The sequence below is a fragment of the Pelobates fuscus genome, chromosome 4, assembly GCF_036172605.1.
Source record: "Pelobates fuscus isolate aPelFus1 chromosome 4, aPelFus1.pri, whole genome shotgun sequence".
Lineage (NCBI taxonomy): Eukaryota > Metazoa > Chordata > Amphibia > Anura > Pelobatidae > Pelobates > Pelobates fuscus.
Window position 1 is genome coordinate 45969478 of NC_086320.1, and position 27104 is coordinate 45996581.

At 37.2% G+C, this 27104-nt stretch overlaps 1 protein-coding gene across 1 annotated transcript in view; it reads left to right on the forward strand.

The window, feature by feature from the left end:
- The window catches only part of CSMD3 (CUB and Sushi multiple domains 3), a 1213223-nt gene that overhangs the window by 920262 nt on the left and 265857 nt on the right, over positions 1-27104 (forward strand). The window contains exon 36 of the mRNA XM_063451130.1: positions 16008-16211. Coding sequence (XP_063307200.1) covers positions 16008-16211 — 204 coding nt within the window. The remainder of the gene's footprint in view (positions 1-16007; positions 16212-27104) is intronic.

The following is a 27104-nucleotide window of genomic DNA, read 5'->3' on the forward strand; positions in this document are numbered from 1 at the left end:
TACCCTGCCACAGTCACTTTGACACCCTCATTCTGTTACAGTCCCCCTGCCACAGTCATCCTCAAACACACACAGTAACCTTCATATATAGTCATGTATACAGTAACCCTCATACACAGACAGTCACCCCTCACACATAGCAATTCTTGCTATACACACAACACATACACCAAGGCCACAAACAGCCAACACACACCTAACACACTGCAAGCATTTCCCCTACAAACATGCACTCCCAGACACAGATATGTGACAAAGATGAACATGCTCAGAAAGATAAACACATGCTCATAAACACAAATATGCATTTCAGACACAGTAACGGATGCACATACACACACATATATACACTTACAAATGCACAAGGATACTCACCACCAGACACATATTCTCAGGCACATACACAGTTACACAATTCCAGACATGCACACACAAGTAACAATACACACTGCCAGATACACATTGTGATTGAGTGTCTCTAATGGTCAATATGTGTGTCTGTGTGTCATTGTGTGTCTCTGTGCATTAGTGTGTTTGCGTGTAAATATATCAGAGTGTGTATATGAGTGCATGTATTAGAGTGTATACATACATGCATGTATCAGTGTGTGTATGTGTGTGCGTGCAATTGTGTGTGTATCCAAAGAGGCAACATTGCTGCAATTTGAGGTTAATATAGTATGGGCAATGTCATGATAATGTGGTGACATGCAATACATGCACATTTGCAATGTATTTGCATAACTGAGAGTGCATATGGGATAATGAGATGTAAGATGATTATAGACTTTGTAACTAAAATGTTTACATTACATTTTGAGAAATGTTATTTCGTTACAGCAGTATTTTTTTATATATATATATAAAGTCATTATATGTTACATGATTTTATAAAAGTTTTTACAACAGTTTCACTATTTTATTATTATTGTTATTATTACTTTCCACAACACCAAAAATGTCTGGATTCTGGAGGCGTTTTTTTTGCAAGCCAATTGGTAGTGAGTTGGTTAATTATACAAATATAGTTTTTTTTACTGCTCCTCCTTTACTTCAACCTATTGGTCACTTCTCACTTCTCACTTTAAGTCTCAAGAGAAAGACAATAATCCCTATAATATAGAGGAGTTTTTCCACATAATATAAAGGGTTTAAGCCCTTTAATTAGACAAAACCGAAAAAGGTAGATGCAGGAACACAAAATCCAATTTAAAACAAAACCTTTATTATGACAATAAAAAATATAGCATATATTCATAAGCTGGTCACCCATTAGTGCAAATATATGGATGAAAAAAGTCTTAATTTGCTATTAATAAGTTCAAGAGAACATACTATTTAATAAGGTAAATTTATCTATTAACAAGTATCAGACAAATTATGACAAATAAAGAGAAAATATACTGATTAATAAAATAAGTATAAGAATCCCTTCTTTTGCAACTTGAAATTACTCACCAGGGGTCATTTGATGCTTTTTATGTAAATATAATGCATCATAATTTAAAACTCTTATTGCATTACCCCAGAACCATCACTAGGGGTCTCCATTCTGCTGATATTATAGCTCGTATTTAATAAGAGTCAAATATGTACTTAGGTCGATCCAAGAGAATAGAAACACTAAAAAGAGTTAAGTGCTGGAATGACTGAATCCTACTCTGACCCTCAACCCAACGCTAAATACAGAAGGACATCCCTAGTTATTTCAACCTTTTCTGCACATTGCAAACAAAAATTCCCATTCGCATATTGGATGGAGACAAAGGGCAAAAATAAAAGATGATGTACCCACATACTCAATGAATGTTCACCCTCTACACCAACTAATCACCTCGATTGGGCATTTAAATAGCCCATCCATACTTCTGATTCATCAGTCATATAGTCATATGACTGCCTCTTGACAATGCTATATGATACAAAGAATTTTTGAAATAATCATGATCAAAGCAAATCAGCATATAATTAACATTACACCAGCTTGCCTAAACACAATGAACAACAGTGGGGGCTGATCAGTCAAAAGCATTAAGAGGTAACGCCATTAGTCAGTATTATTTACAAAATACCAAAAGGAATATATCATGATACAAGTTATACTTTAAATTAGATTTTTTTTTCACATCTCCCTTTTTCTGTTTTGTCTAAGTGAATGGCTTATTCCCCTTGAGTTGTGTGGACAACTCCCCTATATTCTAGGAATTACATTTCTTTCTCTTTTGCATTATTAATTAATTAGGGTTTTAGTATCCTGTTTCGAGAGTCCTTACCCAACAGACTCAACAAAAGCTACATCTGAAGTTCAGGGCATCTCTATATGTAATTTTACTTCTAAGAACTCTTAAATCTATTCCTCTATCCAGTCACTTGGTGTTATTTAATAATAGAAAATGGCCAATCTTTTATTATCTGTTGTGGATCCCAAATTTTGGCAATCTGACACAATTAATGTTTTTTTCTACAGCACCTCTACTGCAATCCACAAAAACTGAATCAGGAAATTTTTCAAAATACAAAATATTTATAAGTGATAGATAAGTACATGCTGAGAAATAAAAAAAATTGGAGTCCTATCTCCATCAGAGACTGATACCTAGAGGTGTCTGTCCGGTCATTCCACTGGCATTTCATATCAAGAATGGAATGGAACTAAAGGCTATTGAACAGTTACACGTATACATTTACACTTATAAAGTTTTTTAGTTATCATTGAAAATTACAACTTGACAGAGACTAACTGCTTACTGGAAAATGAGATTGAATGGGTGAAGGTGTTTAAGGAACAATCTCTGTACAGTTCTATGCAATCTAAATTTAAATCTAATGTATATGGTTACAGAAAGTATCTAAAAGAGAAAAAAACATAGAACCTTCCAGTGGCACTACCAGGATTTCCAAGAGGGGAGAATTTTTGTTTCTAGAAAGAAACCATTTAGAAGATATATAAACCTACATTGCGGCTCTGACACCTCAATGGAGTATTCTCCTTCATCTATTACAACACTCAAACTTAGAGGTGCATCAACACCTGTGATTTCCAAATGTTCTCACATTGATGTCTTTTTAAATTTAACTGATAACTTGACAGGCATTAGATGGATTATGTTGCAACACTTACGCAATTCTTAAACCTTTCGATAAGTTGGCAATATTTTGTTAATGAATAGGAAATATTACATCCAAATGTGTATGGAGCATCTTAATGATGGGGATACAGTGAGAATAAAGGGTGTATACAGTGTAAACAATGCAAGCGAGTGTGGTAGCTAGAGTGCTACAGACCACCTGAGTGGGAAACCCCTCACACCACTCTACATAACATAAATAAATACATACAAAAGGTGGTAATTCACACTTCCGGTTATATCTGTAAAAAATAAATATAACACACACAATAGTGTAATACAGTAGGTGTAGCTGGACAATGCCGAATTCTCAAAATGAGGTACTCACAAACGTGGAGCCAATGACGTGTGGCTCTCACTGATATCGCCTTGGGACGTTTTTTGGAAGGATGTCCCTCTCCTGCCTGGCTCACTGCTCCCACTTGACTTCCACACAATTCCACGATGGGTTGGTATACTCAATTACGTAGGAACAATAGCTAAATAAATCAGGCTCTTGGCTGAGTTGGAAATGGCATAGGAAGCCACAAAATTTATTATAAGAGCAAAATATGAAAACAAACTATAAAAACATACTGTATAAAAATAGCATGTAAAATAATGTAAAACTTTTAGCTAAAATCTGCTAAAAGATAAGGTAGCCAAATGGCTAATAGGTAGTCCGAAACGCGTTTCGCCCCTGTTGGGGCTTTTTCAATCGGTAATAGAGTCCAAAATCTTCTCTGGCGGCTTTTTCTCGCATTGCGTCTTTTTACTTCCGGGTTCCGGCTGGGTTTCACCGTGGAACGCACTGTGCGTTCCAAATCACTTCCGGGTTCGGGATTTTTCTCTTTTGGAACGCAGTGTTGCGTTCCACTTCGTTCTCCACATCACTTCCTGGTTTCAGACCTCGGTCGTTCACAGCACTCTGTGTATTTAACCATACACAAACCAGTCTCTTACTTTAGTATGGAGGAAACAGTCTCTTTATCACCTCAATTAAACAGATAAATATCCTTATTGTTATATCATAAAAAATATATATGCACTTCTTGTTTGTTTGACCATAATAAAAAGGGGGAAGGAAGGGGAAGGAGAGACCTTAAAATATATATGTGATAACAATTAGGGTGTGTCAGATCTATCTGATGTATAACCAATAGGGGTATAATAAATACAAGGATGATATATAAAAAACAAGGATGATATATAAAAAAAAAAAAAAAAAAAAAAAAAAAAAAAGGGGAAGTCTTCTTAACTGCTACTCATTTGAAGGGGGCAAAAAATAAATAAACTCCCCTTACATTGTGTGGGGGCTTCTAACAACATGCAATTAAACACACATTACATGCATCTAAAGAAAGTGACACACCTCAAAATCAGAATTCAGACCGTGGGGTGCGAGTGTGTTAAAATTATATATAAATTGCATCTCTTCTTTACCTATTTTGTGGTTAAAATCGCCTCCCCTCCAATCTCTTTTAACTGTTTTCAACGGACAGAAAAACAGATTCTCGGGATTATTTTGGTGATGTCTCTTAAAATGATTAGACACGCTGTGTGTTTCTATCCCATTTTTAATGTTTCTTATATGCTCTGAGATTCTTATGTGCAGGCATCTTATAGTCCTCCCTATGTATAGTAAATTGCAGGGACATTGTAATACATAGATCACTCCCTTTGAAAAACATGTCAGTTGGTCCCTAATGTTAAAATCCTTATTAATATGTTCTTTCAAATTAGTGAGGTGTCGTTTCATACTTTTAGTGCTCCTACAAGCTAAACATGTTCCGCATCCATAAAAACCTTTGTTCTGATTTAAAAAATGCGTACTCGTGGTTGGGCCCTCACTACTGTGAACCAAGGTTCTTTTAAAATTGGCCGCACCTCTATAGATTATATTAGGTCGAGTAGGTAAAATGTTTTTTAAAATGGGATCTTCATGTAAAATGTGCCAATATTTTTTTAAAACCTTATTTATACCTCTATGATTGCCGTTGAAGTTGCAAATAAAGGGAATTTCTTTAGAGTGTGTTTGTTTATTAGGTTTTGGTTTGTATGTCAGAAGTTCTTTTCTCGTTATATTTTTGACGTCCTCTATGTCTTTCTCCAAGGTTGTTTTCTCGTACCCTTTATCTTCAAACTGAGCTTTTATTCTTCCTGCCTGTGCCAAATAATCTTCCTCATTGGTGCAATTCCGCCTAATTCTCATGAATTGCCCTTTTGGTGCATTGTTCAACCAAGGCCTGTGGTGACAACTCGATTTTTCTATATACCCATTGGCATCCACTTCTTTAAAATAGTTTCTAGTTTTGATCTGAGCATCTTCTATAAAAATTTGTAGGTCTAAAAATTGTATTGCTGTCTGATTGTGCGTAGAGGTTAATAAAATTCCCCATTCATTGTCGTTAAGATAAAATATAAAATTCTCTAAAAACTCTATAGGGCCATCCCAAATAAACAAGATGTCATCAATGTATCGATGGTAGGACACCAAATTCGACACCCAGGGCTGGCAGGAAAAGATATAGTGTTCTTCCCAATACGCCATGAAGAGATTCGCATAACTGGGTGCGAATTTGGTGCCCATAGCCGTGCCTCGGATTTGGAGATAAAAAGTATCGTTGTACCAAAAAAAATTATTGGTTAAAATGAGGTGAATTCCTTCTATAATAAAATTTATTTGTTCCCTTCTAAAATCAGCTTTAATTAAAAAGTGTTCGACCGCTTTTATCCCTTTCTCATGCGGAATGACAGTATACAGCGATGTGACATCGCTTGTGACTAAACTGTATCCATCTTTCCATTGTGTTGATTCCAAAATTTGTAGGGTGTGGATGGTATCTTTGAGGTGAGCTTGTGTTTTTGTAACTATGGGCTGTAATAGTATATCGATATATTCGGAGATACGTGAGGATATTGAATCTATACCGGAGATAATTGGGCGGCCTGGAGGGTTGGCTGGATTCTTATGCACCTTTGGTAGGTAATAAAAGACTGGAATTTTTGGATGGGCTATTGATAAGTATTTTCCTTCTTTCTCCGTGAGAATATTCTCTGTTATTCCTTTCTTAATATATTTGTCAAACAACTCTTTTACTCTCTCAGTGGGATTAGAATTTAATTTTCTGTATGTTGTTGTATCAGATAGGATTCTCTCGGATTCCTTCATATATTCTACTTTCGACAGCACCACTATCCCTCCCCCTTTATCAGCTGGTTTTATTATCAATTCTTTGTTCTTCTGTAAATTTTCCAATATTTTCTTTTCTTTTATTGATAAATTGTGCTGAAATTTGTTCAACTTTTTCATTTTGTTAATTTCTCCCATCACCATGGTCTCAAAGGTTTTCATCTTGTCTGAGGCCATGTGTTTTGGGTAGAAAGTTGATTTATCTTTTAAATGGGTTTGTATGTATCTTGTACTTGTGTTTGGTTCTTCTACACTAGTGGTGCTGTATTCTTTTTCATTGAAGAATTTTTTGAGACATAGACTCCTCATGAATTTGTTCATATCTATGAAAAAGTTGAATTTATTCATTTCAGCAGTTGGAGCAAACTTCAGCCCTTTTTGTAGGACTTGTATTTCTCCTTCTGATAGTGGACTGTTTGTGAGGTTGAAGATTCCACTGGAATCTACATTCGTCCCCTCTTTTCTTTGTTCCCCCCTATTCCTTCCTCCGGTTCTAATTCCCTTGATCTCTGGCGTTTGCCTGGAGACTCCCACAGTATGGGTTCTTCTTGCCATTTGAGGTTTTCTATTGTGGGGTCCTTCTGAAAAACCGGTGGGCATTCTTGTCTTCTCTTAGTCTGTCGTTGTTCTAAAGGGGGTTCTCTTCTGTCTCTGCCTCTCTCTTGTAGTGTGTCTGCTCTTCTTTCTTTTTCCTCCTGTCTTTGCTGATCACGTTTTCTATCTCTAATTCCTTGTTTGGGACTGTTGCTTCTACTTTTTCTTTCTTTCCTTCTCCAATCTATCGGTGCTTGTCTTTCTCTTCTGTATTTTTGAGTATCTTGCGTTTTTTTGGTGGGGGGAATCGTCCTGTATTATCCGCCGACCCTCTTTTACAACATCTCTATAACTCCTATTGGGGTGGTAATATGTTGAGGTAGATGCTTTTTGGGACTGGTGATATTCTCTGCTATTATTGCTGTTGTATTGGCTACTTATTCTTTGTTCAGTCGCTTTGTTCATGGTATTGTCGTCTCTTGGCTGTCTATTCTGTCTGTTTAGTCCTTCCTGAATTCTATACTCTCTATGGTGTCTTGGACCATTATAGGGGCGGGGATTCTCATTTTTTCGGTCATTGTAATTGTGTCTGTTATTTTTTCTTTTTGGAAACCTGATGTTACCTGTTTTGTAATCGTCAGTGTCTCTTAGATATTTTTTTCTTTTAATGGCAATTGTTTCTTTTTCTGCTCTTTCTACTTTTATTTTAATTTCTTTTACAATTTGGTTAAAAATATCTGGGCTGGAGGTGTCGCTGAATTTTTGTTTCCACATACTAACTTCCTCATCTAGCTGTAACAGAGTTTCCTCTCTTCTGGACACTATGTACCCGATTACGCTGAAGGAAAAACCTTCAAGTAATTTGTTCCATCCTGACATAAAGTTTTCGTTTTCCCTGTCAAATGTAGGGTCTTTTTCGAATCTTAGCCCTCTCGGGGTGATCCGTTCCTTCACGTATTTCTTTAGGGTTGCTATCTCCCATTTAATTTTCATCTCCCGTATAAGGGATTTTTCCAAATTAATTTTACATTTATCTGAGTTGATATATTCTGTGCTGGGGGTAGCTACTTCATTTGTAGAAAACATATGGTCTATGTTGTTAACTGTGTAGTTTCTATCTTCTAAATATGACATTGTTAATTCCAAATGTATACAGAGGGGAATTAAAGTAATACAGTGAGAATAAAGGGTGTATACAGTGTAAACAATGCAAGCGAGTGTGGTAGCTAGAGTGCTACAGACCACCTGAGTGGGAAACCCCTCACACCACTCTACATAACATAAATAAATACATACAAAAGGTGGTAATTCACACTTCCGGTTATATCTGTAAAAAATAAATATAACACACACAATAGTGTAATACAGTAGGTGTAGCTGGACAATGCCGAATTCTCAAAATGAGGTACTCACAAACGTGGAGCCAATGACGTGTGGCTCTCACTGATATCGCCTTGGGACGTTTTTTGGAAGGATGTCCCTCTCCTGCCTGGCTCACTGCTCCCACTTGACTTCCACACAATTCCACGATGGGTTGGTATACTCAATTACGTAGGAACAATAGCTAAATAAATCAGGCTCTTGGCTGAGTTGGAAATGGCATAGGAAGCCACAAAATTTATTATAAGAGCAAAATATGAAAACAAACTATAAAAACATACTGTATAAAAATAGCATGTAAAATAATGTAAAACTTTTAGCTAAAATCTGCTAAAAGATAAGGTAGCCAAATGGCTAATAGGTAGTCCGAAACGCGTTTCGCCCCTGTTGGGGCTTTTTCAATCGGTAATAGAGTCCAAAATCTTCTCTGGCGGCTTTTTCTCGCATTGCGTCTTTTTACTTCCGGGTTCCGGCTGGGTTTCACCGTGGAACGCACTGTGCGTTCCAAATCACTTCCGGGTTCGGGATTTTTCTCTTTTGGAACGCAGTGTTGCGTTCCACTTCGTTCTCCACATCACTTCCTGGTTTCAGACCTCGGTCGTTCACAGCACTCTGTGTATTTAACCATACACAAACCAGTCTCTTACTTTAGTATGGAGGAAACAGTCTCTTTATCACCTCAATTAAACAGATAAATATCCTTATTGTTATATCATAAAAAATATATATGCACTTCTTGTTTGTTTGACCATAATAAAAAGGGGGAAGGAAGGGGAAGGAGAGACCTTAAAATATATATGTGATAACAATTAGGGTGTGTCAGATCTATCTGATGTATAACCAATAGGGGTATAATAAATACAAGGATGATATATAAAAAACAAGGATGATATAAAAAAAAAAAAAAAAAGATGTCTACTATCCGTCCACACTGAACAGTTCTTGCAAGCATTACATGATTTCTTATAAACAGGTCTTGAAAATAACTTAATTTCATTTAGATGAATATAAGTGTATGTCACCCACCAGTATTCTTTTGCTTGTCCAAAATACACAAGAATCCATATAAGCCTCTGGCCTATCCTATTGTCTCTGGCACTGAATCTTTTACTGAGAACTGCAGCATATGCATTAATAAAGTATTGTGACCTCTTGTTCTTTCTAAACCATCATATATACAAGGTACAGGCTTTGCCATAGAAAATTTGTCTCAGATCGTGTGTACCCCTACATCCTCTCTTGCCAGCATGGATCTACAGTAACATTCCTCACCACATTGGCTTGGAAGCAACTAGATGTTTTTTCTATAGTCCAAACTGTATTCCTTGGAGATTTGTGAATTTATAATGTTATTACTAGAATTCATATTGGGGTACAATTACTTTCTTTTTAATGGCATGTTTTATCTGCAAACTAGTGGCACAATAATGGGTACTTGATGTGCCCCTAGTTATCCCAACCTGTTTTTAGCATGGCCCAAATTTAGCGTAATCTATAGTTTGGTTTATTTTACAAAGTCAGTAATTTTCTGATATTGTTATATATACAATATTATTTTGCTTTGGAATGAATTGCATGACACCTTTAAGAATTGGGTTATACATTTGAACCAAAATTATATTGGTTTAAAACTTACCCCAGTAGCTTGGGGTAATACAATAAAAGACAGTGGGCCCTGGTGATGACTTGGGGTTACACAAGAAGGGATTCAAATGGGTTGTTATATTTACTTTATCAATCAGTATATTTTTTCTCTTTGTTTTGTACTTTTTCTTATACTTGATATATAAACCTACCTTCTTGAATAGTACATTCGCTCGAGCTTGTTTATAGTAAATTTCAACTTTTTTTCATTTTAATTAGGATAATACATGTTATGTTCAAAATTATAGCATTTTCATTCAGAAATATCATGAGATGTCTTCTATAAACTAGAAGTCAGACAAGGATTAATATTTTTCTTATCATGTAATTAAAAAACGTTAGTAGTAAAAAAAAATGCCCCAGTGTATTAAATTATGCAAATATGTAAGATAAAAAAATCTTATGCCTTTTTTAAGAATAAAAAAAGTTTAAAAATTCAGTCACCAGTACAAAAACAAATCTATTTTTTATAGGGCAGTTGTCACAGCTATTTACGTGGCTCTCTTTTACATTACATTTGCTCACTATATTATACGTCTCTATTATGAACAGTACTTTACACTCAATTCAAGATACTTTTAGTGTTTTCCAAATTTAAATTTACACAGATGACACCATATTTGCCCCAAACATATTACAACTTGAAGAATGAACTATGAACCTCAAAAGAGCAAACTACACAATTTTCGGTTAGTTTTTAAATAGTAGGAGGTATGTTGAAATGTTGAATCTATTGGTAGAGTACTACACGAGTTAGGCAGCAGGCATGAATTGTGCAGGGCCTTTCCTAGCCAAGCACTGTTGTTTTGAATGCTTAATCCATGAAATGCTTCATCCAGGACCATCCACGAAAGGTCTTGTATTTGCATTTGTACCACATGCCAAAAGTTGCTAGTCCTCCCCTGAGTGTATGTGTTTACAATTCAGGAGTTTGGTATGGAAAGGATATGTGACTTTAACAAGGAAGACCATTATATTTGGCTGGAACATTAGCTATACCAGTAGAGCACCCTCTGAATTTAAATATGGATGCAGAAAACTACCTTTCACATTTTTCTCTCTACAATGAAGGCCATTTAGGGACAAAAATAACACATGGGTTAGTCTATTTCTTGTTGATTTTTTTTTTTTACATTGATAAGTCAATATATTATGGATGACGTTAACAATGTTATTACTGGTCCAGCCCTGTAAATTGGGAGTTTTGATTAATATCTTTGAGAACCTAATACTTTTAAGCCAAACGCAAGTTCAGTTTATTTTCGAATGTACACATAGAAGAAGTGTCAATACGAGTTCCTGCTTGACTTAACAGGATAGGAATTTAAGATTTAACTCTGCTCCAGCAAGCATTCATTTTGGGTTCGACTTTCTTCGCAATTAAATGAGTAAAACTGACAAGTTGGTAACAAATACTGTACCAAAAGAGTAGTAGGATGTTTGGGTGATTTGTCTTACTCTGTTATTTTGACAAATAGGATGTCAACTCTCTATAATCACTTGTTACCAAATAAACCACATTGTCTAAATTTTGTATTTTAATTTTCAATTTTATATAAATGTATTTTTCTTGTTTGTTCTTTCAAAGGTTACTCGAATTTTGCTAAATATTTTTTCTACAATCAAAAGTATTTTATGTTATTATTGATAGTAATAATAGTATTTAATAACACTAAAAATGTAAGACTAAATCATTTCAGTATTTTAGAGTTTGTATTGAAATAATTTGTACAATACATATTTTACACTGCAGAGACAGTGATATCCAACTGTCCATGTATAACAATCTGCATAAATTAAACACTGCAGGGACATAAAAATCGACCTGGCAGTATGCAATAGCTTCCATTTATCAAACACTTCAGGGATGCAAAGTTCAACAATTAAGGATGTAGCAGCTGATATCTATAACACACTGCATGGATAGAAAAGTCCTACTGTCACTATGTAGACATATCCATTAATCAAACACTGCAGGGACAGAGAGGTTCAATGGGCAATGTGTAATGGCACATATCAATCAAACTATGCAGGAGCAGAGAGATCCAGTCATCACTATCTATCCACCTACATTCATCAAACACCACAAGGACAAATTGATCCAAGTGCCATTGGCTATCAAAATCCATCTGTTACACACTGTTTGGCCTGTGCCAACAGCCATTGTGTAACAAACTCCAAAAAGCAAGCACTGGATAGGCAAAGAGGGTCAACTGTCAATGGCAGGGGCGGCCTTAGGCCTTAAGGCGCCCTGTGCAAAAAAACGTCACAGTTTTACCCTTTTTATTAAATGCGTGCAAGGAGTGATGTCTTTGTGTGATATGTATGCTCTGTGCAGGCTGTGTGATATTTGTAATGGATGTATTGGTTGTGTGTGGTATATGTATGCATATGTTACCCTGGTTGTGAGTGATATTTGTGCTGGGATTATTGGATGTGTGTGATGGGTATTTAATTCAGATAAAAATATGCATGTGTGAATGCAGGTATGTATTTTTGCAGATTCACATGCACACAGTACCACAGTCACATGCACACACTTATAGACATACACTGTCAAATACAGCCAGATGCACAAAGTCCCAGGCACATAGTTACAGTTACAGGTAAGTAGTCAAACACACAGTTACACAGACAGTCTCACACACACACAGGTACCGGCAGACAGTCTCTCTCACACACAGGTACCGGCAGACAGTTACACACACACACATAGAGTTAAAGACAGTTTATCTCTCTCTCACACACACTCACACACAGTTAGACAGTCTATCTCACTCACACACAATTACAGGCAGTCCCTCTCTCACACACACAGTTACAGACAGTCTCTCTTTCTTTTTTCTCTCTCTCACACACACACACAGAGTTACAGACAGTCTCCGTCACACACACCCACACACAGTTACAGACAGTCTCTCTCTCTCACTCACACACACACACACACACACACAGTTACAGTCTCTCTCACACACACAGTTACATACAGTCTTGGTCACATGCACACAATTGTGGACAGTCTATCAGTCTCACACACACAAACAAACACAGTTGCAGACAGTCTCCCTCTCTTACACACACGGTTACAGACAGTTTTTCTCTCACACACTCACACACTCACACACACACACAAACACACACACACAGTTACAGACAGTCTCTGTCACACACACACACACAAACACACACACACACACACAATTACAGACAGTCTCTATCACACACACACACAATTGCAGACAGTTTCTCACATAGACACACAGGTACCTGTTTCCATTATGGGCTGGCTGGGGAAGCAGGGGCACTGCAGGCCCTGGTGTATAGGTAAAAAGGTGGAGGGGGAGGTGGCGCCACAGGTAAAAAAAAACCTGATTATAAACTATACAAGCATATATACAAGACACTACATAAGAGTGAATACATATAAGATAAAAAAACAGGAGTCCAAAAAGTAAGTCCAAAAGAGTCTATGCCTGATAAATACAGCAAAAAGTCCAAATAATACCTTGTATAAGAAGTCAATCACAATCTTGTCAGGGGAAGTATTCCTCAGTAAGGTATGGGCATGGGATATTTTATGAGATCCGTATGAAAAAAATAAAAAGTCAGCAAATAATGGTGCAGTATATCTCAACAGGTACTAAGTATTATTTTGTAAGAGGTCTATATGGTCCTACTCACGTTTTCCAGAAACTATTATTGTTTCTTTTATATTTCATTTGGTCCTTATACCAACAAGATATCCATCAACTACAATACTTCACATATCCCATAAGTGGAGATTGTACCACTGTATGCCATCCACATTCACTGGAAAATGTGAGTAGGACCTTAAAGACCTCTTACAAAATAGTACTTAGTACCTGTTGGGATATGCTGCACCATTACTTGCTGTCTTTTTATTTTTTTTCATATGGATCTCATGAATATCCCATGCCCATACCTTACCCTGACAAGATTGCGATTGTCTTCTTCTACAAGGTTTTTTTTGGACTTTTTGCTGTTTTTATCAGGCATAGACTCTTTTGGACTTACTTTTTGTTCTCCTGATTAATATTCATTATCTATATTTTGAACTCTTTTTTGTTTTTTTTTTATCTTATATGTATTCTCTCTTATGTAGTGTCTTGTATATATGCTTGTATAGTTAATAATCCGTTTTTTTTCACCTGTGGCGTTGCCTCCCCCTTCACCTTTTTTTGCTTTGTCTACTCTATAGGGCCTGTGAGGGAGCCCTATTTTTCAGATGTGCTGCCTTATATTTATCTCTGTAAGGTCTAGTATATTAGCTCTGATCCTTTGTACATATTTTTCCTGGTGTACAGGTGCCTGAGGAGCAGGGGAGAGGGGGCGCCTACCTGCTTCCCCCACAGTGTTCAAAAGTTTCCAGGCAGCGGGGTCGGCTGTGTGTATTTCTGCCCCTGCCATGCATGTAGCTCCGCCCCTGCCATGCATGTAGCTCCGCCCCTGCCATGCATGTAGCTCCGCCCTCACTGTGAATTTGCAGCACGTGGTGATACTGCGACCGCGCGTGGCCTGCATTATAGTATTCTGTTCACTCCCTCCCACCTCTCACCCAGGGAGTGTGTAAGCTGTGTTTGCCACAGGGTACCCCCTGCTGCCATGGCGCCCTGTGCGACCGCACACTTTGCACACCCCTAAGGCTGGCCCTGGTCACTAGTATAGCAGCTTTTACATACTAGGCACTCCAGAGAGAATATAATAAATGGCTAACACACCTATACAATAAACATGCAAAAGGGCAAAGACGTCAACAGAATGCAAGCAGGATATTCCTTAATATGCCTTGCTCAGAAATTAGCAGTTCACTAATTATGTATCTTTAAATTTTAAAATAGCTATGCTTTCTTACAATCCATTACTCCATCTTTCTCCATTTTTTCCATATCCATATTTCTAACTATTTTTTTTAACTCCCCAATATTTACCTTGCTCCCTCCTCCACATATTCCCCTCTGACTCTGCTTATCCTCCGGCTTAACCCCCAGCACTAGAACAACTATCTTTATTCTTTCTCTCTTTGAGATATAAGCATTACTCTGATATCTACTTGTTTTTCCCCAGTTGCTAACCATTAAGCTTACCTGATCATATTCTATTGTTTAATGAATATTGTATAACTACTAATCTATATACGTAATGTAAAATAAATAATACATTCTTATTTATAAGTTTTCCTCTAATGATTACATTGTAATGTTTGTCATGAAAAAATATTTGGAAAGTTTTACCAGAAAGAATATAATATTTCTCTTTTTGTGGAATATGCTGTTTTTTAAAAAAATGATTTCCTCCTATTCACTTACTGACTGAGCAGTGGGATGAAGGTTATTTTATGAAGTGGGGTCTATGGCTATAAATTGCATCTGTTACCACCCCTGAGCATAGGAATAGAACTCTTTTTACAAGATCTACTCTAGACAAGGAGTAAGTTGTGCATGCCACATCCCATGGTACTAACTGACTAAAAATATTTTTTCTTGTCCTTTTTACTCTTACAAATATTTGGGAGTACAGAAAGGTGTATTTACTAACTGATCCCTATAAAAATAATAATGTAAAAATTACCAGTACTTGTGTACCGTGTTAGAAATTGACATCCATTCAAAGAAAAACAACTTGATAAATACAATTACATTAAAAATGTAACGTAAAATGATATAAGCAAAAATTATCTGTATTTGTTGTAAGATATACTGATTTGTGCAGACGTGTTATGTTTTTGCACTCATTTGTTCCTTTATCTTATTTTGGTGGATACCTATACCATGGACATGCACTGAGGATTAAGATGACCATTTTACCTTCTTCGATATTGATAAAAGAGTAGAGCGTGGCATGAGAATTATTAGTACTATTGTAACCCCTGGCACTGTATCTTGAAGGATGTAATACAGATATTTCTACTGAATTGAGACTTCTCAGCTTATTTAATAAAATTATCATTATTGCTTAAGAGACATCAGCATATTCTACAGTGCAATATAAAAGATAATTAAAACATACAAATTATTATCTGTTTAGAAATGAGGGAAGTACTAAAGGCCGATATGTAAATTTTGTGATTTTCATTGCCATGTATTAATGTGATTATATCTAATATATACATGTTTAAATATATTTTTTAGCTGTTCCACGTACGAGTGCCACACAGTGTAGTTCAGTGCCAGAACCACGCTTTGGAAAAAGAATTGGAAATGAGTTTGCCGTTGGATCTGTTATACACTTTGAATGTAACCCTGGCTACATCCTCCAGGGATCATTATCGATTCGATGTGAGACGGTTCCCAATGCACTAGCTCAGTGGAATGATTCTCTACCTACATGTATTGGTAAGTACTAAAAAGTAAAGTTAGAGTTAGGATTTACAGTACAAATTAGATTGAATTTGCATATGTTTTTTTTTTATAAGAACTATATAATTTACCAGAAATATAATTTACCAGAAAATAAATTGTAAATGTTTGCGAAGAAAGGAAAATAGAGGGAAATGTAAAAAAATGGTGTGTATATATATGTATATATATATATATATATATATATATATATATATATATATATATACATATATATATATATATATATATATATATATATATATATTGAAAAAAAAATGTTGGCTATGCTTATGTCAGGATGGCCAGTTGGAAAATGTATTTGAGCCAGTGATATGTTTACAAATTTTGCTGAACTAGGCCTATGCCCCCACAGCCCACAGCCACTTCTCAGCCCCTTACTCACTCACCCAACCCTTCTCTGCCTCACTATATATACACACACACAAACATGCACCCTTACAAATACTCACACACAGACCCTTATAAACACACTTCTTCAAACACATACACACAAACACTCTCTCACACACTCTCAGAAGCACTCTCTCTCAAACACACACAAACACGTAGACAAAATAACACACCACAGTCACTTCTCAATCCTTGAATAACTCTTAGAAATCTTCTCTTCCTCTGTGTGTGTGTGTGCTACACAAACGCGCACACACACAAGCACACCCTTACAAACACACACCATTACACACAGACCCTCATAAACACACCACATCAAAAACACACACATGCACAAATACTCTCACACTCATTCTTACAGGTGCTCTCTCTTTATCTCTTTTGCACACCCTTATAAACACTTCCCTTTAACCCCTTCAGAACACATGACATGTGTGACATGTCATGATTCCCTTTTATTCCTGAAGTTTGGTCCTTAAGGGGTTAAGCACACATACTTTCCGAGGCATTTCATTGCTCTCTTTATTTCACACACACACACACACACACACACACACACACACACACACACACACACACGTACACTCTCTTAGAGCCAAGACTCAACCTTAACTCAGTGGTGGTCCACTTCCAGAGGGCAGGTGACAGTGGTGAATGGCATGCAGAATAACTAAGGGTTTTGTGGGATATGCTTGGAAGTGGTGTGCATCTGTAGTGACTTCATTGATTTTTGATATTGATTTTTTTTTAATGAATAAGCATTTGGAAGAAGGGAATATGCAGCTGTGTGTATATATATATATATATATATATATATATATATATATATATATATATATATAGATCTTCTGTATCTGTTTGTGTTTTTCATATTCTCCCTAGACTTTGAGGTACACCATCCTTCCCTTGTGCTAATTACCCTGGCCAGAAAGAGAGACTTCCGGCTTGGTTGTACTGCTGCCTATTCTGCTGTACCAACTAACTTTCACAAATGCTCCACCATTTCTTTTTTTTTATTATTATTAGTGGAGTGCCTGGGTACACGCATCATCACCCCATTCACATATTGCATTAATTCTCAGTGTAAAATGCCTAATGGATTGAAATATAAGTATAAACAAGACAGTACATATACAGGGAGTGCAGAATTATTAGGCAAATGAGTATTTTGACCACATCATCCTCTTTATGCATGTTGTCTTACTCCAAGCTGTATAGGCTCGAAAGCCTACTACCAATTAAGCATATTAGGTGATGTGCATCTCTGTAATGAGAAGGGGTGTGGTCTAATGACATCAACACCCTATATCAGGTGTGCATAATTATTAGGCAACTTCCTTTCCTTTGGCAAAATGGGTCAAAAGAAGGACTTGACAGGCTCAGAAAAGGCAAACATAGTTAGATATCTTCCAGAGGGATGCAGCACTCTTAAAATTGCAAAGCTTCTGAAGCGTGATCATCGAACAATCAAGCGTTTCATTCAAAATAGTCAACAGGGTCGCAAGAAGCGTGTGGAGAAACCAAGGCGCAAAATAACTGCCCATGAACTGAGAAAAGTCAAGCGTGCAGCTGCCAAGATGCCACTTGCCACCAGTTTGGCCATATTTCATAGCTGCAACATCACTGGAGTGCCCAAAAGCACAAGGTGTGCAATACTCAGAGACATGGCCAAGGTAAGAAAGGCTGAAAGACGACCACCACTGAACAAGACACACAAGCTGAAACGTCAAGACTGGGCCAAGAAATATCTCAAGACTGATTTTTCTAAGGTTTTATGGACTGATGAAATGAGAGTGAGTCTTGATGGGCCAGATGGATGGATTGGTAAAGGGCAGAGAGCTCCAGTCCGACTCAGATGCCAGCAAGGTGGAGGTGGAGTACTGGTTTGGGCTGGTATCATCAAAGATGAGCTTGTGGGGCCTTTTCGGGTTGAGGATGGAGTCAAGCTCAACTCCCAGTCCTACTGCCAGTTTCTGGAAGACACCTTCTTCAAGCAGTGGTACAGGAAGAAGTCTGCATCCTTCAAGAAAAACATGATTTTCATGCAGGACAATGCTCCATCACACGCGTACAAGTACTCCACAGCGTGGCTGGCAAGAAAGGGTATAAAAGAAGAAAATCTAATGACATGGCCTCCTTGTTCACCTGATCTGAACCCCATTGAGAACCTGTGGTCCATCATCAAATGTGAGATTTATAAGGAGGGAAACAGTACACCTCTCTGAACAGTGTCTGGGAGGCTGTGGTTTCTGCTGCACGCAATGTTGATGGTGAACAGATCAAAACACTGACAGAATCCATGGATGGCAGGCTTTTGAGTGTCCTTGCAAAGAAAGGTGGCTATATTGGTCACTGATTTGTTTTGTTATGTTTTTGAATGTCAGAAATGTATATTTGTGAATGTTGAGATGTTATATTGGTTTCACTGGTAAAAATAAATAATTGAAATGGGTATATATTTGTTTTTTAAGTTGCCTAATAATTATGCACAGTAATAGTCACCTGCACACACAGATATCCCCCTAAAATAGCTATAACTAAAAACAAACTAAAAACTACTTCCAAAAATATTCAGCTTTGATATTAATGAGTTTTTTGGGTTCATTGAGAACATGGTTGTTGTTCAATAATAAAATTAATCCTCAAAAATACAACTTGCCTAATAATTCTGCACTCCCTGTAGATGACAGTGAAAAGTAAGACCCCTGAAATGTAAATGTAATGCAATGTAAATGGCTTTATTTGTTCAGTGGCACATTTTTTCTCCATTTACTGTTTATATTCAGTGCGACATTTGATGTTTTTTTTTTGTTTCCCTAATGTCATTCTTGGAATGTATAGACTACATTTTGAAAAAAACGACTATTCAGTTTAGTTGTCAAGGAGACATACTTGACAGTTAATCATTATCATCAATATGATTTAAGGTGGGTTATGTCAGGTTTGTCAAAGGCAGCTTAAGATTTTAGTTTGCTAAACTCATGAAATAGCACATGAGCTACTCCAACATTAAATGGACAATATTAACCAACTTGAAACACCTTTTGTTAGCACATTTGGCATAAGTGTGCATATTAAATACATTGTTATAATAGCTATGAACCAGGTTTAGTTTTGTTATGTTCTTGTATTTTTATATGTTAATCTATATGAAAACATTTGTCATTTTTTATTTGCTAATTATAATAAATTATAACACATATAAAATAAACAGCCAGTGAGTAACCACTGAGATAAAAAAATCAATAATTTGTGGCTTAACATATTATAATTTTTCAAATTGCATTTGAAACATTAAATAGGGTATACACGGGAACACAAATTAAACATTTTCAAATTGCATTTGAAACATTGAATAGGGTATACATGGGAACACATACTATAAAAAATAATAAAATAATAAAATGTCACAAAAATTGTTGTCAACACTACTGACTATAAACTATCCCTTTGGTAGTGGTCCATTTATTAACAGTCAACTGTAATTAGTTGACAACTAAGATTCACTTTAGACCAAGCTCCAAAAAAATCATAAACTCTGAACTGAAGATCTAGTTTTGACAGCTATTTTTTCAAAACATGTTCTCAAAAAACTGCAATGTTGCTGAATAATGCCTAACAAAATGCCTAACAAATTGCTTTCCTATATAAAATATTGATCTTTCTCATTTATGATTAGTTTAAAACATAAAAGGCATATTGTGTTAATGTGTTTAATGATTAGTCAAACAGCGCTTAATCCGTTATCATGCAATCATTAAAAATCCCCCTGAAAGCTCTTAAAATTTTAGCAAAAGAAAATATTTGGGTCCCTTGCTTGTTAAAATGTGTACTGCTGTTAGATTTGTATGATAAACCTCCATTTACCACATCTGCAATGAACAGTTCAATCCTGTTAAAATCAAGCTATTACATCTTTTAAAAAAGAAACAAGTAACAAGCACATTCCCAGTATGTGTCTGCAGAAATCTGTTCAGCTTTGTTCATGTGCCCCATTGAACTCTGTTGTGAGGCAACATGATGAAGAATTTATGGATGCACCCTTTAATCTTTGAACATGCTCTGATTACAGCCATCATCTCTGACATGTGGCCAAATGCAAAAAAAAATCAAGGCCTGCCATCCAGATATTGTATTTGGTATAATTTCAGAAACATTTCATTCAATGTCTGCTGGAAAATTAGATTTCTATTAACACTAGGACCTGCTATTTTTGTTTCCAAGGTCCTAACTTTAGTTATATATTTCGTGGTACTGTTTAAAGATAAATGTACTTTATATTGAAATTAAAATATTGATTTAAAAAAATTTACATTATTAATTCAGTTGAACAAGGCAGCTAAAATAAAGCATGATTTTATAGGTTTTTCAAATGTATTTTAAGTCCATTAAATCCTACCTACTCTGTTCTGATCCACCTCCTTTGTGTTCTGCACTAAAGTCCTTGTTCAATGTGGACAGTATCCGATCACTTTGAAATTTTGATCTTAACCCCTTAAGGACATATGACATGTGTGACATGTCATGATTCCCTTTTATTTCAGAAGTTTGGTCCTTAAGGGGTTAAAGGGACACTGTAGGCACCCAGACCACTTCAGCTCATTGAAGTGGTCTGGGTGCTGTGTCCCTTTTGCATCTAGTGCTGCAATGTTAAACACCGAAGTTCCAGAGAACGGCAATGTTTGCATTGCTCTGCATGAGGACCTCCAGCTTCATATTTTTCCCCACAGGAAAGCATTGATTCAATGCTTTCCTATGGGAATGTCTAATGCACGTGTGGGACAGAGGAGGAGGCGGAGCTTTGACCCAGCACCGAGGGACATCGGCACTGGAATCCGGTAAGTAAATAAAGGGTTTTTAACTATTTACTTACTGGGTAAGAGGGGGAATGAGGGAGGGGGAGAGAGAGGGCCTGGTAGTGCAGGAATACAGCTTTGTATTCCTGGCACTACAGCATCCCTTTGACTTTGCCCAGAAGGCTGCTACGTACTAGTGGTCAATTAACAGAGCAGGAGCGAAGAACCTTTAAAGTAAACACATTTTGCTAAAAGTGTTTCAAACTGAACACATCATTTCAGGAAGTGTGTAGGGAGGTTGCATGAGTCAGAGGAGGTGTGACTTGGGCTGCAGATATAAACACAGTCTGGTTCCCACTCTCTTATGTGATAAGTAAGTTCTATGAAATAATATAGAATTTTCTCCTTGTGTAATACAAGTAATACAAGATTTTCTTTTGCCACTGATGGTAACTAATATTTATCTGGGGAGACACTAGTGTTAGTAACCACTGACAGTGGAAACAGAAATGGGGTAGGTGCATTATAGTCACCAAAAGCAGACCTGTAGGTATGCAATTTCATGTACTTTATTCAAAGGGATTTTCTACATCAGTGCAAACATTTCAATGAAAACAACAAACACAAAAACAAAGATTCAGACAGAATTTTAAAACAAAGGTTGAAAGTACTTATTTTTCTACTGAATCAGCAGCAACAAATGTCTTGTCAAAGACACAATGTCTAAGTAATTATGGGACATAGGTATTAATTTAATTGCCCTTTATAAAACATATTTAATATACTGTCTAGAACTCTATTACAAATAGTAGCACATTTTATGATCTTAATGACATTTATGCACTTCTGTCTTCTACTGCTTCATTTAACCCATTCACTACCCACTGCATAAAAAAAAAAATGACCACCATAAAACGATTTTCTTTTTTTATGTCCTGAGAAATAATCTGTAAAAGTATTTTTCATTTTAGTAGCATAGATAGCACATTATATATTGGTAAATTATTCTACTTGAAAGACAGGATATTTTTTTTATATCATTTACAAAATCATAGCTAATTGGTTCCCATTTACTCACTTACTCACTATACAAAATGTCCCATATATACCCATACTTTCCCATACATATTGTCCAATATGTTAGCATATTATACTGACATTGCCCATATATCCCACATCTGCTGCCCCATTGCTCCTTTGTGCAACAATGATCTAATGATGTAGCTTGGTTTGAGTAATAATATTTAAAGACTACCTTATTCCAACTACAGCAAGTTTGTTGTAGATATATGGTCAAATAGTGTGAAATTCAAGTGACTATGATAATTTATTTGCATGCAACACCTTAGTAAAACAATTAATACAATTTAATTAAAACTCTTAATCCAGCTCTGCAACAGAAAATCATCTCAACTAGAGCTTGAGTATATGTGTACAGCAAAATATATATATCTATTTTGAAACAGCAATGTCCTACTTGTACTTATAGCCCTATAACTTGCAAAAAAAAAGCTAAGAACATGTTGGGTATTTCTCAACTCAAGAAAAAAAATTGAAACTATTTAGCATCAGTGGTTTTTGGCGGTTGTAGATGCGTAACCGATTTTGGGGATCAATTTAGAAAAAGTGTGTTTTTAAAAAAAAAAACAATATTTCATCATATTTTATAATTCTTTTATAGTAAATGATATGATATGATGAAAATAATGGTATCCTTAGAAAGTCCATTTAATGATGAGAAAAACTGTATATAGTATGTGTGGGTACAGTAAATGAGCAAGAGGAAAATTACAGCTAAACACAAACACCGCAGAAATGTAAAAACAGGGGGGGCGGAGCCTGACCGTGAGCGAGAGCAGTCGCCATCTCACGGAGCTCCGTGGGTCCTAGCCGAAAAAAGCTTGAATTTGAGGGATTAAACCCTTCGCCCTACCTGCAACAGGCTGTTAACCCACGGAGTGTGAGAACCGGAGACGATCTATGCCTTTCATCCAGCCGGCGAGAGGCAAGCGGCAGAAACGCAAACCCGGGGCCTACACGCACTCACGGAGCCCGACCTGGTCAGACCTGCTGGATTGCTGGCAGCCTCACGGAGACCCGGAGGCTGAAGACTTCGCTGACACCCTCCAACTACCCTTCACACAGATGGGCAGACGATCACAGAAGGCCCCCCTGGAGCCACAACCAGGTTCCAGAGACATAGGGGCCTTACTGCAGCGAAACCAGGCAGCTAAGATGGCGGACAAAGCAGACCACAGACCAGCAATCTCTCCTGCAGAGTCTGCTCGCCCAGACCCACTACCAGAGCCGGTACCGGACACAGCTGAGAATGTGGATGAATCGGCGCCGGTTACTCAGCGGGATTTCCACAACCTGGTACAGGAAATCAAGTCCCTCCTGGCAGCAGACGTGGCAAGTATTAAGGCAGACATACAGGCCGTGGACACTAGGGTGAAGGCCTCAGAAGAGGATATAGTCACACTTAAGCAGGGACTCTCAGACCTCCAAGCCACAGTCTTGACCATGCAAACGCATCAACAAGCACTCTCACTTCATTACACAGCCCTGGATGACAGGTCTCGGCGAAACCACCTGAAAATTAGAGGGATCCCTGACACAATCACGCCGGACAAACTACCTCATTATATGAGGCGCCTGGTGGCCTCCATACTACCCCAGCCCCAAGCCAAGAAATTCTCTATAGACGGGATATACTGCCTACCGGCCGCAGGTGGCATTACCTCTACCTTGGTGAGGGATGTGATCGTCTGCTGCTCCACCTCACAGGATAAAAGGCTCCTGATGACAGCGATGCATGGCAAGACACCACTACCCTTTGAAGGGTCCAACCTTTCATTCTTCCAGGACCTTACGAGGTCCACACTGCAATGGCGTCGATCCCTGCAATCAGTCACCAGCCATCTAAGGGCAGCAGGGTTGGAATACCACTGGAGATCCCCCAGGTTCTTAGTGGTCACTCATAAAGGGACTGTCCATAAACTTTCTTCGCTAGCCGAGGCGCCTCAATTCTTCAAAGCCCTGGGTATCCAGGCCCTGCAGACCCACCCGGAACGACACTCCGGAACCAGAACAGCGGTACCCTCAACGACCATGGACCACCCGACTCTACGATCCGAAACCTGAATACCCCGGGGGATACTCCAATACCATGAGGCTCATGCACAACTGTTTAGCTCTGTTAAACCCTGTTATTCTGTTATTCTTATAAGCATGACTATAAGGCTCCTAGGTTGACATGACAGCGACAATACACCCACTACAGACGCACTCTCGTAATACCATAATAGGGCGCAGCCTAATATGACTGTACGGACATAATGCACACGCCATTGACTGCACTCAACACCCCCCCCGCCACCCCCTTGGTTAGGGGCGCATATAGAAGATGGCCGGACTCCATAACCTTGAATTTGACACACTTGACCACATGGCCGATCTCCCTAAGCCAACCATACTCCCATGACTACATATTAATGCACACGGAATTGGCGCAAGGACACATACCACAACTCTGACTAATGTGAAAGCTTATCTTGTATATCTCTGTATCCCCCACCCTTCCTTTCTATTCTGTAACCCAAAATGCGTTGATATGAAAAAAAAAGAAAAATGTTTTTCAATAAACAGAGATTGACAAAAAAAAGAAATGTAAAAACAGCCCTGAGCCTTAACGGTTAGAAAGTCTTGTCACTAAGGGGTTAATATTGATACATTTGTGTGATAAATGAGCAGTTGTCCATTTATTTAGTTGTCATAGAAGAAAAGATAACATTTTCATGCAGTGCTAAAGTGTCTTTGTTTACAGCAATGTATTGGAATTTTGACTTACAGCCTCAAAATTAGTTCAACCCATCAAACCAGGCTTTTTACAAGTTAATTACACTATGTAATTGCTATTTGATGTGATTGAAATAAAGAAAGGGGTTGATGATGTCTATGTGAGTATTAGATCAGTGGAGCCAGATTTAATTCACTATTCTATGTGAGTTTGCATTTTGATTAAAAATACAGATAAGGGCTTGCAATGGTGCGATAGAAGGTAGACAATCCGCATTATTATTTGTTTGTTTGCTTGTTTGGTTTGTATTTCAGTTTTCCAGATCTCTTGGAAATGACAAAAAAATAAGATAACGTGAATAGAAGATTGCTATTGTTTAACTTTTTTTCAATCATTGTCTATTTGATATTCTGGTTAGGACAATTGCAAATTGTTCTAGATGCTCCCACAACAATTAGCTTAGAAAGCTTAATATTGTAAGTACCTAAATCACAAATTGATTTCATTAATATAATAAAATAATGTTGTCTCATAGAAGTAGAAATGCTGTAATCTAAAACATTAAGGAAATATTAAATAAATAAAAAAATGATGCTGTATGCCCTTCTTGATATCTTAGCATAACATAAGGGACTCCTGAGGAGATGTTTGTATGTCAAATTAAGTATCTTTATATGTAGTACTAAAAGAGCATTAGGCAAAATGGTTCAGCTTTTTTGATATACAGAATGTCCCAAACAGGGATTAGGAATGCTTTTTGTAGTGTTTTATTAATAGGTTACCACAAAATGAATGCTGGTTTCTTCCCGCAGGATCATGCCTGAACAGTTACAACAACAAAGTATAGACCTACCACTGCCTTCAAATGATAACATTGGCTGTTGTCTTACTGTATAGACAAATGGACCACATGTGGTGTTATTGTTAATATGGCATCATATGTGGCTAGTGTATGAAGAGGGTGTACTATTTCATCTATATAACAACAGAAGCATAGCAAAAACAATGCTTAACAATGCCTAAAATAGAAATATAATGATGAATCCTCTAGCACATATTTGTACATATTATGGTCATATTAAAGGGACACTATAGGCACCTATACCACTACATCTTATTGAAGTCATCTGGATGCCCTGTCCCCTTAACCCAGCAAACTGCAAAGTTTATAATATTGCAGGGTTAAGATTGCCTCTAGTGGCTGTCTTGTAGACAGCCACTAGATGCACTCAATGCTGTTTCATGGAGGTTATCTCCATGAAATGACACTGGATAACCTCATGCTGTGCACGAGGACATCCAGCATCTTTAAAATTCCCCATAGGAAGGCATTGATTGAATGCTTTTCTGTGGGGAAGGCCTAAGGTTCACCATCGGCGTTGATGTCGGAGTGATGGTGAAGTGTGGTCAGGCACTGTATTTAAGAGTTTTGGATTAAACTATTTGTTAAAGGTCCATCTCCTTAAGGTAACATCTTGCCTGGGACCCCATTCATCATAAAAACCTAATTGCAATTAAGTTGATATGTTACCTAGAGCATAACTTTAACAACACAGTGCATACAGTAATGAACATTTTACTGGACTTTAAAGGATTTCTCTAAGCAGCATGACCATGCCAGTGATTTGAAGTGGTCGTGGTGTCTTGAATCAGTATGCGTAGCATTTCACTATGAGCTGATTCATATAAGGAGTTTAATCCCACCTCTGGCAGCATCATTAAAGCATCATCATCCAACCCAGTGAGTGCTAAAATGCCATACGGATGAGGGGGTGCACTATAAAGTATACATGCTTCCAAGCTAGCTGTATCTGGGCAAGACTCAGAAAGTGCTGGCATGCAGTAAGAGGGAAGTTTTCAGATACATAGCAGGCTAACCTA